General features: G+C 39.6%; 1 protein-coding gene across 3 annotated transcripts in view; it reads left to right on the plus strand.

The window, feature by feature from the left end:
- LOC126865621 (neuroligin-4, X-linked) overlaps positions 1-18,817 on the plus strand; it is a 262,423-nt gene that overhangs the window by 149,638 nt on the left and 93,968 nt on the right. For all 3 annotated transcript variants that reach the window (XM_050618365.1, XM_050618366.1, XM_050618367.1), the window contains exons 5-8: positions 8,442-8,795; positions 12,231-12,540; positions 13,142-13,349; positions 14,605-14,859. In XM_050618365.1, coding sequence (XP_050474322.1) covers positions 8,442-8,795; positions 12,231-12,540; positions 13,142-13,349; positions 14,605-14,859 — 1,127 coding nt within the window. The remainder of the gene's footprint in view (positions 1-8,441; positions 8,796-12,230; positions 12,541-13,141; positions 13,350-14,604; positions 14,860-18,817) is intronic.

The raw sequence follows: 18,817 nt of genomic DNA on the forward strand, positions 1-18,817 counted from the left end.
AAACAAAGTATCAAGAAATTCACCGGAAGCGGTGCTTTCGACAGAGTGCAACCAGTGGGATACATGGAGGGCGAAACAATTGACAATTGCCAGAAGGTGTGTTTTCCGAGTTTGCGGAATAAATTTTAGTGAGGGGAGCATTAGAAACAACAGACTAGTTAGATAGATTTGTATGTAACCAGCTGCGACTTCTCACGCGTGTAAGATTCGACGCAGACGTAGTTGAGATCGAACACTCTCAGTTTGTCTCAGATATGCAAGTTCTGTTGCATAATATTGTCCAATTTTATATTGTCAACATACATACTGAATCTGAACGTGCAAATTTTCTTCCAAGTTACCAAATATCTGGAGATTCGTAGATGAAAATGAATGAAACGAAAGAACAAGCTCATAGCCTTTTTATCCTTCGGTAATCTTTTAAAACGAATTTCGAACGCCTTGATCGATCACAAATCCAATTTTTTCGATCGAGTCATTTTTTCTCCAATTATCCGTAAAACGTATTCGACCAGACACGAACCTGTAAATATTTAATCGCATTATCCGTATTTCCATATTACTAGAAGCCTGTTATCTAACTATCATTACCCACACGAGCACGCACTTTAATTGGCATCGTCGCGCGGTACCGATGAACAATTTAATAATCGAAAGCGTTGTAACAGAAAAGCTGTCTGTTACAGATATCGATGCGTGATCGCGTGTATCATCAATAGCCATTCGCTGCCTTCAGGCCAAGTCACTAACCGCTCGTTCTCTTTGTGCGATCGTTTTTTGCCAATGCTCCGCTTTCGAAACGAAAATATCTCGTGATTAAAATACCTGTGAAAATATTTTACGCGTAATTGTGATTCAATGGTTAAATTAAAAGCTAAGACCGAATTATTTTTGGACGAAACCGGGTAAAAGCTCGTATAAATAAAAGAGAAGAGAGACACGTAGAGAGGCAAATAGATAGCGGAAATATAACGTGGATTTGTGCATCGGTGTAGCTTCAATTAAATTTCGAACGATTCCAATATCCGCTACGGCTGCTGGCAAGAGGAAAAAGAAAAGAAAGGCGGGCGTGCGAGAGAAAATAAAGAAAGCACGACGAAGCCGAAACAATTTAGCGGGGCAAACGGCCATTGGTTCCTGCCATTAAACGATTTTCGATTACGCACGTACGTACGAATATGGCCCGGTGTTGGTGCATAACGGATGCATGTAATTACGAATCGAGCTTTACGACTTGCTTAACTTAAATTACGCGACCTCGATTAAGTGAGACTCTGCCTGGTCGCGGTCGGCTTGCCAAGTTTCACCCCTTTGGTAAACCACACTGTCGGCCCTGTATCAAAAACTGATCGTTTATAGTACGTTTTTGTTTCGCGTCCTTTGACATATCTGTTGCAGCTGAAAATGCTTTAACGGGTCTAGTAAAAAGCAAGTGAACCAATTAGTAACTGACAAAATGGTTATTCTTATATGTATAATAGCATTCTTTTTCATTGGAATAATTCTATCATCGATAATTTGAACATACCCAAATTAAACGGGTCTTTTATTCCTTTCTTGCAAAGTAAGGTAATCGTTCCATTCATCCGCCAAGTATAGCGGATATCTGTTAGCGAAAGTTCGCCATTTACGATGCGGATCGATTTCGATTATCTTCGAAAGATGCAGGATGCAAATAGCTCCACGAGAGATATGTACAAGATAGGAGGGTTGGCCGTTTAGTCGTGCAGATACTTGTACAAGATTTCTCTGTATATGACCCTATGTGTACGTACATATTCAGATAGCAAAATATAGTTTATATATTCAGGTTTAATACCTTCTGTAATCAAAATAATAATCTTGGAGCTACTAAGAGACTCCCAGCAATACTTAAGATTTCAATTAACCCGATCAAATGAACCCAATTTTTAATTTGCAACGAAATGGTTTAATTTCGTATTGAAACACGCAAAGCAACTTCGAAACGTCTCGGTAAAACGTTCATCTATTCGTTAATTAATTTAACTTTGCCCGCCTTAACTCAAGCGCTGCACAAAGGTAATTGTAAATTTTGCAAACATCTACTTCACAGAATGTTTAACTAACTCACACACTTTGAAACGCGTCAAAGTGCTCAGACTATTGTTCGCTCTGACTCAATTCTCTATCTACCTACGTCTGTAGCTGGAACAACGATCTCGCTTTAACTCAATCCAACCACGAAGCACCTTCTCCGAGTAAATCGTCATTCCACCAAAAACAGATTAATTTTATCGGTGCTCGCGTTCCTGGTTATGCGCAGGAGCAAGCGTGCGAAACCTGATGCTCGAACAGGGCGTGTAAATACGTGTAACTCCGTGTACATAGTTTCAAGGAGGTTGATTTCGAGGAAGTAAGGGAATTCAAAGGGAAGAGGACAGACAGAGCGAAGCGCATCGATTCGGGCCAGCATCCAATCAAGGATAAAGACACTATGGAGACGATGTCTCGCCCGATTGCTACCGTATGCAGACATTGTTGTAGTTCCGTGCAAATGAGAAATTAAACTGCCCCGTATGGAAGCTGCTTTTTTACCTCCTTAATGTCTACTGCAAAAGAGGTTGATGAGATTCGAGTAAAATTCGTACAAGTCCCTTCTGGCAAAAATTTCTTGAATTTTTCGCTATTATATCCTTTTATTGTTTGATAACTTGGGCAAATTACAACGTATCCTAGTTTCGTTCTGCCTACTTTTATTTATCTGCAGTAAAATCAGAGCTTCTACTGTAATATTAATTATAATTAGGTAAAATATCACGTTCTGCGTATAGAACACGAACACCTAGCAATCGATTCAACGATATTGTTCAAATACCAACGAGATATTAGTTCGATATTAATTAGCTGCGTAGAGATACATCAACGATACAACAATTGAAATGAAACGTAAATCCAAAATCCAGTTAATTAGTATACTGATCAAATCTATATTTCTCTAAATACGAGGTAGATACGCGTAACGAAGGACGAGAGAAACTAGAAAGATTAAAATAAATCAACTAACTCGACAGCGAGGCATGAAGCAAAGCGATAAAAAGAAAGTTAGCAAAGTGGAAGAGGCGAAATCCGGTCGGCGACAACCGAGGCCAACCGTGTACGTGCCAGAGAATAGTTCGCGAAAGTCGCAGCGCGAGCACACGCCTAAGTTCGCCTGATCCCCGCGCGAATGCATAGGCATAACGTAAATCCATGTTTACTATGCTAATACCGGCGAACTTGCCGGCTGAAAGGACTCCGTGAAACGTCTCATCAAATATGCAACACTACTTGCCTGCGACCGGGCCAAAGAAGAGCGACTAGAGAACGGAAGATAGAGAACGAAAGAAGAAGAAGAAGCTGGTGCTTTTGATGGAGTCCGTTGGATCGGAAGCATGGCTGGGCGTTCCTGGCCGTCTCGCAAGCTGCCGAGCTACTTCAGTTAGCAAATTTCTTTACGACCAGGAAATATTTCTTTCAAGCTCTGTTCCCCGCGGGCCTCGTTCCTGGCAGTTTATCCATCGAATGAAGAAGAAACCGTTTTGTAACAAGAATGTCTTGCCCAGCTATGTTTGAAGATTAAAGGGTTTAGCTGAAATGAAAGTGTCGACACCCAATACAAGGTAATTGATCAAAAGTTAAACTTTCCCAAAATATGTAATAGACTTAAACGACGTTTTTTAATCGCAGTTAAACTGCGATCGCGTAACCACGAAAAAGGATAATCGCACTATCCTTGTTACGTAACAGAGGACTGCGCCAAATCTAAATTAAATGTAAATATCTCAGAAAATACCGACGAATTCAAACTAAGATCTTCGTTCTTCCATGTCTTATCCGTGTTACACCGTCTTTGTATTATGCTGCTTCACTAAAATAAGAATTTCTCACTTGTTTCATTTCTCGCTCGGTTATTCTGTAACGAAGACACGCGATAGCCTAGAACCAGAAGAAAGAAAGCAACGATGAAAGTTGACCATTCCACAAAGATTCTAACAAACGTGGAACAAAAGACAGGAGGCAATCCGAACGAAAGAAACCGTCGAAAACGTCGAATGGGATCGCGTGTGTAAGACGAGTCACTCGAATGGCGCCGTTCAAAGGCAACCGAACGTATTTTGGAGGCCTCGAACGACCTGCCCACACGTTCGTTTGTCCCTGTGTCTACGCGGCCCGTGAAAACCGCTTTTAACTCGTCCCAGTTTTCGGACTTTCGCGGAGGAAGAACGAAATCCAGAGGACGTCCGGCGTCCGGCGTCCGGAATGAAGCGAAACTCGGAATGGCTTTTTGCGGTTCCGTAGGTGGCAAGATGAAAGGCGAGTTATTTGTCTTTTGTCAGTGGACGACAAAGGCCAGTTAGGAAAGCTCGGTTCTGTCTTCCCACACGATCCCGTGGTTCTCTTCTTCCAATGAAACCCTTCGTCTTTTTCTTTTTTCTTCCCTTCGGTCCCTTGTGTAATGGTTATCAATGAGCCAGGTTACCCACAGCAAGATACTGTTCTTTAACTATCTGACCTGACAGAGTAACAGAAAGAGATTAATGGATATGGGCTTAGAGGAGACAGATAGTCGGATAGGGGGACCACATTTCATTCGCATCGAATCAGAAACAATTTCCACAAATTTGTCGCCTTCAGAAAATTAATTCAATATCGAAGAGATAACAGCGATTTGTAAAGAAATCAACAGTTCTCCTTTAGTAATCGAAGTCCAAACGGAAGAGTACTTTGAAGTGCATACAAATGTGAAAAAATGTGCAAGTTGCATTAATAAACTGGATGTTTATACGAGATTTATAGTGCGTCAACTATTGCGAAAAAACCCGGCTAAACGCCTCTCGGCAACTCCGCTTTTCGGAACGAAGTACTTACTTGATTAAGATCCTGGGATAATTTCAGAAACGGTAGAAATACGGCACGAGAGATGGGAGGAGACGATCGGCGGGGATGTGGCGAGGAAAAGGAAAAAGTTCTGCAGAAACGAGTTAAGGAGTTTGTACGAGTGCGATGAGAAAGTAATGGAAGGAAAATCTGCCGGAAATGAAACGGGCCGATGCTCCAGAATGTGAACAATGCGGGATAGGATGAAAGTAAACATCGTGGAGAATTGTTTCTCGATGTTGTTCGAGCTTTTTACGCGACTGCGTGTATCTCTGTAGATCTCCGGCGCTTCGGTTTTGTGGTCCAACTTTAAGTAGATCTGTCTGTAGATAGTCAGACAGCTGAATTAGGAATGTCGGATATTTCGTGGTTTTATGATTGAATTTGAACAAAACTTTAGTAATGTCGTGAAAAATAGAACAGGGCAAAACTAATCAATTATAAATACAAAAAAATTAGCTAATCACAAAAATATATCCTCCCAAAAATTATTGCAGAAACCATTAAACACCAAATTGTTTCAAGAAATATTACTTCTCTCTAGTTCTTCGCTACGTACTTACTTTTCATCGTCAAATTTTATCGACACGCGGTCCTCAAGGGTTAACAGGCTTTAAATCCACCCTTAACGCTCAAAATATTCCTACGAATCTCCGGAATCCCTTCGAAAAGGCGAGTAACCAGATTTGCGCTGGGAACAGTGAAGGGGTCGCTACTTAAGCGCAGCCAGCAATTTAATTTCACTGGGACAGAGTAGAGGGTGGAACTAGAGAAGGGGTTGGACGCGGGCCACCGCATTATTGCACTGGCCGCAACACAATGCACCCGCGGACCGCTTTTTCGACGTAGCCTGTGCGTGCATCACGGGTATTCGAGGCTAAACCGAGCGTCATCCCCTTTGAGCCAGCTCTCGCGAGAATTGCGACGCGGTTTATTGGCTGACTGCGTGCCATTAAACGGGCGGAATTCGGTAGAGGAAACCGACACGCGACAGCTTTCGAATTAAAAAAAACCTCGGACATGATTGTGTGTCAAAAGGGACCGAGGAAAAAGATAACCAATCGCAAAGGTTCGAGAAAAGGATCGCAGTTATTAAAAATCAACTGATCGCGGTTGGTAGAGGAAGATTGATGTTTTTTTAATTCATCTGCTTTGTTTAAAAGGGACGAGATCGATAATTATGAATTTTACAGCGAGGTCCAAGCGTTAGGCCTTTCTGATTACAATTCCACGGGTTCTAGATTTCATTACGCAGACCCTTTCTAATTTTTCTTATCGTCGTCGTTCTTTTCCTTCGGTCCTTCATAAAAGCTTTCAAGCTCCGGGTTTCGGTAATATATAACAGTACGTCGCTAGAAATGAGTCTTAAGAATAATTAAAGCTGAAAGATAACAGAGGGAAGAAGTCGGTTAAAGTTAACGAAATAGTATCTGGAAGAACTTGTTGGAGTGAAGAAACGAAGGGAGCGGAGGAGCCAGGTATGATTGGAACAGGCTGAAAAAAGTTACTGAGATATTCACTTTTCTCTTGCGACGTAATACACGTTTCTATTTATAGAATATCAGATAAATATAGCTACGCGATATTACCGAAGGAAATGTGGGGAGGCAGAAAAGAGTGTAATGTGTTCAATAACTGGTGTTTGTTCATAGGAAACGGAAAATTTGACGGGTGGTGAATTTACATCTTTCGCCTCGGTGACGGAGAGGTATTAAAAATAGGAATGCCAAATGAAAATTGCAACCTTGGTTTCTCATTTCGCCTGGTGGCAATTTATTCAACGCTCGAGTATTCATGTAGCAAAAGCCAATCTTCGTGTCTAGAATACCTTAAATTATACAGCATCAATATTTCAGAAAATTACTCGGGTACTCGCATAAAATAAATTGGCATTAATTATAGAACAGAGCAAAATGGAAATGAAAATACATTAAACTAGCAATCTTTGGGTTAAAATTAAAGCCCTTCACGGTTATTCAAGCGCTCGGAGCGACGAACTGTCCCAGACTTTATATTTTCTGAAGCGTGAGTCGAAGACCGAGACTTGAATCCCTTTTGCCAACCATCCCTGCCTCGTCTCGGCTCTGCAAGCCTCTCTTTAGCCCTGGCTGCAACTTTTCTATAGGACCAGACATACGGTCAACATCGGTCTTTGTTTCGACGAGGGTCGTTCACGTGCTGCTTTCTTTAACGCTTCCTTCCTTGCCCGTTTCTCGTGGACGTTGATATTGTCGCTCGAATAGGGGTCGGTGTTCCGCGATAGGATATAGGCGAACCACTGGAATTCTTCCTTTTCGATAAAATCGATCAAAGGTCGAGCTTATACAACATCGAAATATGTACCGTGTTAATTTAAACGGTATTTGGTAGTTCATGCTGTATTGACCACCACGATTCTGGTAATTTCATCGTTGGCTAAATAGTCAGTGCATATTGCATGAAAATGTGATTGCTGATGAACGCAAATATTGAATAGTTACGAGCGAGATTAGAGGAGCTAATCTTTACGATTGACTCGCACTACTGTCATTTTGCTCTGCTACAATTTACAATAGCCACACAATTAAATCGTACTGTCAACTGTATTTTGTCTCAAAGAAATCACGATAGATGCAATTTTCCTTCTTACTGATCTTCGCATCCCAATTACAATCCTCTACAAATATCGAATCAACTACGAATTTCTGCAATATAGAAGAACGATCGAGTGACTCCCGCAGTTCCCTGCGGGTTTGCATCCAATCACGAGACGCGTTCCAGTAAAACATTCCAGCTCTAATCAAAAGTCTGCCGCTTGTGCTAGCCAACGCGTTTTCTCGTTACATTCTGTCGGCCAAGCGCGTTTCACGCGATCCCGCGTACGAATCGACACATGTCGCAGTTCACGGTGCCTAGAGCGCGGCCAGCTGTCATACAGAAGCACGCGACAATAGCAAAGAAGCATTAGCGGGCCATCATTTCCGCTGGAACGTTTCGTCACGCCCAGCATTCTCTGTCGCAAGGTTAATTTTCCCAGTGTCGCGTCTCTCTCTTTCTCTCTCTCTCTCTCTCTCTCTCTTTCTCTTCTCTTTCTCTTCTCTTTCTCTTCTCTTCTCTTCTCTGGCGTAACCGTAAATCGCTGACAGACTTCGCTGTGAACAATGCCATCATACTTCTATCCCCTTTCAACCCTCCGATTCTCTCCACTCTTCGTTGCGTCCTTCGTTGCTCGGGGCTGTACCTTCAGCCAGACGAGACGACGATAAGGGAACAAAGGCTGCGACGGACCTTGAACGGAACGAGAGTTCAGAGTTGCCTGCAACGTTTTCCTTCGACGATTGTTTGCCAAACATCGACTGACGGCACACTGTTAATATTTTAGTCGCTACGTCGCGTCGATGTCGGTTATCGGATTCGACGCGTGCTATGGTATATTGCATGAATAAAGATGAAAGGGAGAGATTATTCTCCGGTAAAAGAAGATCTCTAAGCTGGCTCGGAGATATCTCTATTTCTCATTTGGATATCTTTTACACATTTTTTTATATGGAAGGAAACGATAAAAGATACGTTTCTGTACACAGGCATGGCAGACAATAGTAGAAAGCATCCGGTAGTGCTGTATATCCACGGGGAGAGCTACGACTGGGGCAGCGGAAATCCGTACGATGGCAGTGTACTAGCCAGCTACACGGACCAAGTGATCGTAACGATGAACTACCGGTTGGGCGTGCTTGGTTTTCTCAACGCCAACATGGCGCCTCAGACCAAGGCGAGGGTCGCGAATTATGGGTTGATGGATCAGATCGCGGCGCTTCAGTGGGTCAAAGAGCACATTGCTCTGTTTGGCGGCGATCCCAACAACGTGACGCTGATGGGTCAAGGGACTGGGGCCGCCTGTGTTCATTTTCTCGCCATCAGCCCGACGGTCATGCGTGGTGAGTAATCTTTTTCTCTCTGTCGACAATATGCTCCGTGTTTCTGGCGTATAAATCATTCAAATAAACGATTGATTCACAATGTAACGCTTCATAAACCGTCTTTAATATCTCACTAAGTTTTCAACCACAGGCGAAACGAATTATATAGAATGAATTCTGAAGAAATTCTCTCTAAAACTGAAAGATCAATAAAAAAATCAGGCTTACCAAGAATACGTTTAATTTCGCCGTTCCTCTCTCCCTTATTCTCAAGTTTGAAGTTTATTCGATCGACTGTGACTTTCGCCAAGTAATCTCAACGAATCTCAACGAACTTGGAGAAGTTCGCACGTAACACGATAAAAGTCCAGTTTCTCATTCTACGTTACTAAAGGCATGAAACCATTTTTACATCTTCCTTACGGTTTTTCTCGGTTCGATTAAATTCTATACACCGTTGTCTCGTTCATAATTTTGTTTGCACGTGCCGATTGTGCCGAAACAATTAACCAGAGCTACGATGTTCTGGTCGAATGTGCGCAAAGAGTAAAGAAAAATCGTTATGCCATAAATAACGAGACGGCGACGGTCGCGAAGCCTCTTCTTTTTCAATGGGGGAATCCAATACTTCTCGGTGATTCCTTCGATCTTGGAACGAACCGCTAACGAGACTCTCGAGAAGAATTCAGAAGGAAACGAGCTTATGTGTGTCGAACTGGTTTCTGATCGACGTTGAAGCTCGGACGTTTCTCAAGATGCAATTCCAAAGATCGATTGCTTCTTGCTCCTCTTGTTTGTAATACTCAACACGCCCAAGAGAAAAAAGTAGAAATAAAGTTAATATCGATTTATATTACTTAGAAATAATTTTGATAGAAGTTTCCGAGTTGTTAGAATACCAGATATAAGTAACGCGACACGGTTGTCTGATCCATGGCAGACTTATACTACTTAAATCTTTCAATAACCGTTTCTATCGAAATGCGGGTAAAAAATTTTGGTTCTCCGCCATATCGTAAGGAGTTTTATATCCTAAACATTTACAAATAATCTCTTATAAAATTCGAATAACAGATATGAAATATATGAATAACTTTTGTATTCTTCTAAATCTTCTAAAATTACATATTAAGAGAATAGAATATAACAGAGTATACGAATCTTTGATGGCTCAATGTTACGTTTCGATGGTTCGACTGTTAGTTGGCACCGAGTTATCCAGGGTTTACAATCTTATCGGGTCGCTCGTCTGTTTTTTTCATCCTTAATTCTTCACATATCTCCGAGGAATTCTTCCCTTATCTTTGCCAACCACCTGTATCATTCTTGAAGAGGAGAGTGTCGAAGATAAGATAATTTTCATCAGAGAAACTGAAGCACTCTCCACGCCAAAACAGGGTGGAAAAGGGACAAGAAACGGTAGATTATAGAAACGAATAATCTGGGAAGCAATGTGCAAAAATTCTAAAAAAACTTTTGCGATTGTCAATTTACAAGAGAGTGTAAAAATGCTGGAATATAAATGATACAGCTATCAATATCATTTGTTTCCCCTTTTATCTTCGTTCTAGTAGTTTTCACGTGGTTCCATTAACTGTTAACGGTCCTTCCTCGACCAACGATGAAACGAGAAATGGTTACACGGGATAAAGCGTAATAGGCTGAAAAGTAGAAAACGATGGAAGGAGAAATTCTCGCGATATTATGCGCGTGAAATATCGTTCTTCTTCCCCAGTGGTCACGGGTATTCTCACGTGCTATTGGAAAATACTTCCTGCTTTTATGAGGCCGCGGAACGTCCACGATCTGGCTCTGTGTTTCTTTGGGTTCGTTTTTCCATCTCGTCTTTTTTCCAACGAACGTTCCAGCCTGTCAGACTGGAATTTCTCGCTTAGCCTTGCCGATTCCCGACCGATATTGCTCCGACGGTTACGTCGATGGGGCTTCCCGAATACAGGCCGCCGGAAATTGCTGGTATAAATCTGTCTTGATAAATTGTCGGTCTCGAAGATGGCCAGCAGAAGGCGTATAATTGAGGCAATGGCTTTAGAAGTTAACGAAACAGCTTTGTTCTTGCAATTGGATCGTTGTAGATGGGTAGAAGGTTTGTAATCTTACATTCTTCTGAAGTCATACATTGGTTGTCTAATCGTCTCGTTTGCTATCGTTTAGATCGAAATCGGAGCGATAAAGGCATTCTATTCTCGATTGAAATGTTTTAAACACAGAGCATCTATTTATCCATTTCGTTTAGTGTTACACAAATTACAGGAACACAAATATATTATACATAAACGATTCTTTTACCAATAGTGTATTTTCTTCGGAAATTTCTAGAGCCTTTTGCATTCGAAACCGAGACGAGAACGGAATGGTAGCTCAATTATCCTTGCTACGTGACAGTCGTCGATAAGTACAACCAGCGCAACGCGCTTGTTATTCGTACGATATCGTTCTTTCTGATGTAATTTCCATCTCCTTTGTTCCAGACTGTAACAAGTTTCCTCCTTAACGCCGATCTCCGTAGCGCGTCTACAAAAAAGGCTCGTTGTAATTTATAGTTCCGTGCCCTATATCGGTGCTCTACATCCTTACGATATAATAGCAATTTTGTCATTATCTAAGTTTCTTTACCTCGATATCGTTCTTTTCTAAATTAATTTTCTATGTACTGTTCGTGTAACAATGTTCGGGAAAATTAACGAATTCCAGTAAATCAACGCAACATTTATTGCGAAGTTTTTCTAGACGTTATTAGTTCCTAAAAGGATTAATTTAGAGCCACAGGTATTAACCTAAAATTTGAAAGATTCGATAAATTAAAGTTGTCTCTTCGAATAGACACTTTGAAAACGTTTCCTAGATATCCCAGGCTATAAAGAAAGATCAAAGCATCTCACGGCTATTTCTTGTTACAACTTGATTTCTTTTCGCCTGGAAAAGTAGACTTTCAAAGGGTAGACGGCAAGAGAAATGTTGCCCCGTTGTTTTTCATGGTAGAAGAAAAAGCAGAAACGAGCTTCTCTTCGAAAATGTTCTCTTTTTCTAGAATTTTCTTTCCCGTAGCCGTGGTTAGAATGTGCTCGTTTAATATATATACGATCGTCTGGGGAAAGCGCCATTCCTTCGATTATTTTCAATATTTCTCTCACAGAGATGCTAAAAACAGGAGACGCAAAGAAAAGATATGCTCCACTTCCAAATGGAGCTAAAAGAAATTTTTCTCTATAAAAAGACATCCATAGAATTTATCGAGACGTCAAAGATTGTCATTGAATAGTAATTACGTTAAAAGATATTAAAGGGTTGAATAAGCGTTAAAAAATAATAATAATACATTTTTTTATCTTATCAAAAATTTGTATTCAATTTCTCGAATGGTTTTTGTATTATATAATAGTTTCTTATATACTGCAGCACCATTAAACGAACATATTAAATTTCTGTATATAGGTTTATTCAAGAGAGCTATCCTATTATCAGGCAGCGCTTTGTCGTCGTGGGCAGTTGTGGACGATCCTGTTTCTTACGCTTTGAGACTTGCCAGGGCAGTTAATTGCTCGATCCCCGAGGATCTGCTCAAAGACAACGAACTAATTGTTGACTGTCTCCGAGACCGAAGCCTAGAAGAGCTGATGCTGGTTGATATTCAACCACCGACATTTTTGAGTGCATTTGGACCCAGCGTGGACGGTGTAGTCATCAAGGCAGACTTTCAAAAAGATTTGCTGTCCTACATGGGTCCGGAGTTCCAAGGATTCGGGTAGGAAACAATTATTCTCTTTTGAAAGCAAAAAAATAACATATTTGCAAAGATTTTACATTATTATAAAATTACAATATTTTTCCCCGTTTTACCAACATTCTCAAAATTTTTTAATGGATATTAATTAATAATGAACATCTTATCATTTTTTACTTGACCAACTTCTGGAAGAACTTGTACCAGAGTACCGATAATATATTTCAATTATGAGAGGGACGAACGTCTTCGTTTTTCATCTCAGAATTTTATCAACGTCCCCCTTCATTAAATGTAAAGCAGATGTGAAACCAGCTAAGTTCACCGTAGACATTAGAGTACGATTCATTAACGCGATTGTAAATGACCCAGGCTAGTACTACAAAGTCCATTAGCATATTCGATGTCTAACAGTTGGAACAGTGTCGCAAGGCGTTCGGTGCAATTTTTTTCCTTTTTGCGAACGTTGGACGTAACGATGAACGGAACTCTTTACGTCGGATCGTAATGTTATTAAAAATGACGTCGCTAAAACACATAAATGTTAACACACGTAACTAAACACAACGAAGGAAAAGATAAAAGAGGTACATAGAAGGTACATAAATTCATTTTGTTGCAGGCCGCTGCCGAAGAAAGCCGAACACGGTGCTCCGATCACGAGTAATAACAAATACGATTTGTTATTTGGCGTAACTACCAGCGAAGCACTATGGAAATTCGCGGAGAAGGACGTACAACAAGGGTTCGAGGGTGAGAGGAGAGACAGGATCATTAGGACATACGTGAGGAACGCGTACGTGTATCACCTCACGGAAATATTTTACACGGTACGTGGATTTTAATAATTAAACCGACTGTGATAAATCAATTCAAGATTACATGGTAGAAGAATAAATTCGTTTTTCTTGATTGAATTTTAAAATCGCTTTTAAAAATTGAGAAATCTGGCTTGTATTTATCTCCTGTTTTCTACAATTATAATGGTTTATTTGAAATTCGTACTCGCCTAAATTACTTAAAGGTATTTTTTCTTCTAATCGCATGATAATCGACTTATTCATTAATCGTCCTATTATTATAATTACACTTCAAATTCAGTGATAAAAAAGTAAGGATAAAAAGACCTATAGACAAGGTCGTAACAATTTTGCATACGCGATTAAGCGTTTAACGGTTCGTGATCGTTCATTTTTCATATATTCCGATAAGCCAACGATTCCGAAGATTATTTCACGGCCATTTCGCGTGTATTTTCATAGCGCTCTCTGGGAATAATTCGTTGCACATTCGTGGCGAAACTACCATCCAGCCCTGTCCAAAAAGTATATCGCGTACACTTGTCTGATTATTCGTAATCATAAATCGTTATCCACTTACGGGTGGTGTGCTAACTGTGCGACGAAATTCCGTATCGAGCGATGTGAGGGCTCGAGACAAATTTTAGCGTGGAAAATTCCAGCACGTCGCTATATTTATGGTTTTGTGAAAATATTGATGGTAAATATCTTTGTTGAAAAATTTGATCTCTTTTTAGTCTATTTCACGTTTCAAGCCAAATTTTTGTAAATTCAATCGTCGAACGAATCAACACGTTGAAAATTATACGATGCAAAATATGGTTCCAATATGGAAAAATAATACATGTTGAAGGGAAATGTTTCTGTTACTATAGAAGCGTTTCTAAACTGGTCCAGCTGAATTTGTGATATTTGTGAAAATAACAAAAAGGATTGGGTTTCCTCCGAAAAACATCGCGTTGCACTGCTGTAACAAAAAAAGAAAAGAATACTATTCAGCAACAAATGTAGAATGCGTTTCGCAAAGGCTTTCGAATACGATACTGCATTTTTTTACCATTCATAAAAGTCGTTGGTAATTTTTGTATATTATAAACGAAATGCAAGGAGAGGGCTTCCCAATTGTGTTTAGCTTTTACATAGAAGATATCTTTTTGACTGCGATTATAATTTGAAATGTTGCTGTGCCGCAAATGCAATAGAATACTAATGTATTAACTTTGAAATCAACGGCGTTCTAATTTTACATCCTTTTTCATATTATTACTATTGGTTGATGAATCAGGTGGTGAATGAATACACCGATTGGGAACGTACGGTGCAGCATCCAGTGAATACGAAGGACGCCTGTGTCCAAGCACTAAGCGACGCTCAGTTCGTGGCGCCATTAGTGCAAACTGGCGACCTATTTACTCTAAGACACACGAAGAAACCGAATAATCCTCATATCGCACCGATTCCGGAAAGCGAGAAGGAACCGCTGCCTAAAACCTACTTCTACGTGTTCGATTATCAGATGAAGGATGGAGACTATCCTCAGGTAAGTGGTTAATATTTTATGCTTTCGATAACTTTCGACAAGCTGTGGTAAAATGCACAGGGGATTAAAGAAAACGCGTATAGGTATAAGAGACAAACAGGTATAGACTTATACAGGTATTAATTGTTTGTACGCCTTTTTTTCGATCGGCGAATGCCATAAGAAAATGTGGAATCAAACAGGCTGAGAAATTCATTCGCTAAATTGAGACGAAACTAAATAGTAAAGAGCTTATTGTCTTTTGCTATTGAAATCTCATTTAATTCACCTTTGTTAGAGAATACTTCTTGTTTCGTGCTATCCGCGAATTATCGATAACGGCTCGATAAGCCATTCATATTCACATACGCATATACGATCATAAACTATTTAACATGGTATTATAAAGCGCACAACTTTAGGAGATAATTAGATTCGAAACGCATCTGCGCTCGCGCACTTCCTTTCCATATCGTGGATAAATTAAACCCGCGTAACACCATTAATAACTCGATTGCTACGACCGAACTATACGCGCTGTTCATATCTTGCGATTTACCTGGTGCTCGATAAATTTTCAACTGATCCAATAAAATTATGGTCGAAATATTTTCTCGCGAAATTAAAATTAAATTAAAATTTAATTAAAATGTCGTAAAAAAAAGTATTAAAATATCTGTACATAAGTTGAAGAGATAAATAGGTTTGGCATTGTATATTCACTTTGCATTTCGTAGCTCGAGATGAAACTACAAGGCGCCATTGCGATCATCGTGCTGTTGTGTAACTTACGTCGCTTCAAAATTTAATATGCCACGCCTCGGCGTTGCTTCGCGAAAGAATCTGGCAAATTATCTAGCGAGCTCATTCGTTTCATTCCTCAGGATATGAAAAAAGTTCTCGTTCTATCGTAGTAGTCGCAGACATAAGATAAAGCATAGAGATGGCGACGATGAACGATGAAACGATTTCACATGCTATGTTTCATCGCTATATGCTTGTGGTAGTGAAATTTCGCTGTTTGAAATGACAGTTGTGAAAATTAAGCCTTTGTTTGTTGTTTGTGGTTGCTAGATTTTCGACAGCTTATATCGAGTACTAAAGAACGTATGAACGAAGCTTCAATCTAACGTACCCTCGTAATTAATTTGCGATATTAAGGACATATAATTAAATCAATGTGCAACCATTGTAAACTCGAGTACAATTTATAAGCGAACCATTTTTAATTAACAATGTGTTCAACGGAATTAATTTCCATTTGTTTGTCGCACGCCCGACGTTTCTCTCAATTGTTGAAAAAACTGGAATTATGATAGAACACAGTGCGCAGTCATTGCAGTGATAATGATTTAATTTATATTTTGTTCAATTGTCTCTTGTGTCATTTGCTTTTCGCGCGAAGGGGAATGGAGTGTCTACATTATCTATAATTAATAATTTAAACAAACGATAAATGTTAATTTTCTAAAAATTCCTTTTATTCCTTTTATCTATATGAATGAAAATCAATGATTCCATCTGCGTACATCTCTAAAATGTTTATTTCGTTAACATTCCTTAGCACGATCTAATGGCGTTTAACGTGCTCCAGCAGCTCGAAGAGCCACGAGATACGTGTTCTTTGTTTAATAAATTAATTTTCGTCTAATGAGATTTAATTAATTCCGACTTAAATTAATAAATTCGTTGACAAAATTGCTCGTTTCTTCTTAATAAATTTCTTTTCACGAGCATCTAATTACCACTGAAAGTGATTATGAATTACGATACGATGTCAGTTAATATCAGTGAAAACATTTTATTCGGCCATTTCGATTTTCAATTTTCTCTTTTCCTTTTCGTTCGTTTTATCTTACGCATCAGTAATTAAGTCAGATAATATTATTTTATCTCTCTAGAAATTGTACCTCAAATTACTTTTAATCGTAAAAGCGAACGCTGAAAAAGGAACTCACATTCGTTCAAGCTACACGTATGAAAGAAGGGTTGGGAAAGTAAATACTGTACCAACGGTTTTCCTCTTGTATCGGCAAGTGGCAGATTGGAGTGCTGACCAAAATGTTGCCATTATACGATCTTTTTTTTTGTATCTTCTGCAATCATTGATTTATTAAATGAAAATATCTCGATATAATATGATGTTTCTAAATTCGAGCGAAAGACATAAATATCGTATTAAAATGTTATAGGTAAAATGATAAAAGAAATACTATGAATCATAGGCAAATAGCGTAGCTTGTTCTCCAACAAATTATTTTTCTGTTTCTTCCACTCTTTCTCTACTGAATTTTATATCCATGGACAAGTAGACGGAGGTACATAACGGACGATGCCGGCGAATGCGTTTATTAAAGTGAAACTTAATTTAGCCGACTGTAACGCAAAAGATATCTGACATCCGGTAAATCATTCGCTACGAGTGACTGTTGCAATTTCCGATTTAACGTCGACTCCTATTCTGGATGACCGTGTCAGTGTTTCACAGAAGTAAGATATCGACGTTTGAACGATCTTGAATAGAAAATATTGCCAGATCAATAATGCGGTACCGTAGAATCCGAACTGGATCGACTTTGGACCCATTGTCGCATATGTTCGTATGAGTTGAGATTTTCGTTACTTTCCCTTCTTTTTTTTTTTTTTTTTTTTTTTTTTGTTGCAATTATTTCATTGAAGGAACTTGGAATGTCTTCCTATCTTTTAAAACTAAAAGTAGCGTAAAATTTTCATTGAGTCGCGGAAGATCGTGTTCGATTTCGTTCATAGATCGTTTGTTGATCAAAAGAGAAAATAGGCACGCGAGATAGATCCAGCACGGTCTCCCTTTTGAGATACGGGTCAGATTTATAACGGGTTGGTAACGAATTTTACCGTGGCAAAGATTTGCAGCGATGCGGTGATAAGATTAGCGATTGATAAACGGCTAGGCTCCATACATTTCTGCAACAGCAGCACCGGGAGTTTTTGCGTTCGCGCCGGCGCCATGTACCAGCTTTCGTAATACCTGCAAAATTGTCGGCTCGATACATTTACGCTCGGTGCAATCATTTATTATTTCGAACGTGTACACTCAAATAAAAGCGCTGTTTAAACGGTACCGAGAGACGAACGTATATTCTCGTAAATACCGTAAATGAATCGGACGAATCGATTGTTTTTAAGTTACTGAAGCTGTGCTGTTTGTTTAACAAAAACTAATTGAATTCTGCCGGGTTCCACATTTTTATCGCACGCACCTTTCTAGGTTGGAATTGATAAAATCATTTGCGGAAGTCTTCAAACAAGGGTCGGACTGTTTCGACGATTCTTGTATTTCGTATTTATAATTTTATTATATCACGTTTGACGCGATATACTTAAAATTATTTATGATTAGGTAAGAATCGCCTTAGCGTTAAACTCATGCAGTAGAATAAGCGTCTGACTACGAACTTCGGATTGGATCCTTTCATTTATATGTGAATAATTCCGTTAATTGCATTTCCATGAAAACAATTTTCCCAAATTGTGAAAAAGTACTAACAATTATTTCACAAGTACTAAAAAAAATTATCGATAGAAGAAAAAGATATAAATTATATCTGTCCCGTTATAATTTCCGCAACTGTATCGTCATTACGACAGCGGTTGAGGAACACGACAAAACGTGCTTTGAAAACGTGAATGATACATGGGGTATAAGAAGGTGACAAATTGAGTGCAACATTTCACAATGGCGAGGGAAAGAAAAAGGAAGAGATAAAAAGAGAGAGAGGACGAATATATTTACGTCTGATAAGGAGAGAGATACGAGTTTTCTCCGTTCGTGTCCACCAACCGGCGAATAGATATGCAAAAGCACCATGACTGGGTACGCGGAGACGTGAATCGCCGAAATGACAAGTTCGTTCTCGCTTTTCACTGGCGTTAATTTGTCAAAAAGGCGCGAACATCGAGCGCATCTTAAGCATTCTGCTGCATATTATACACGTCGCCG

The sequence above is a fragment of the Bombus huntii genome, chromosome 5, assembly GCF_024542735.1.
Source record: "Bombus huntii isolate Logan2020A chromosome 5, iyBomHunt1.1, whole genome shotgun sequence".
In the NCBI taxonomy this organism is placed as follows: Eukaryota; Metazoa; Arthropoda; class Insecta; order Hymenoptera; family Apidae; genus Bombus; species Bombus huntii.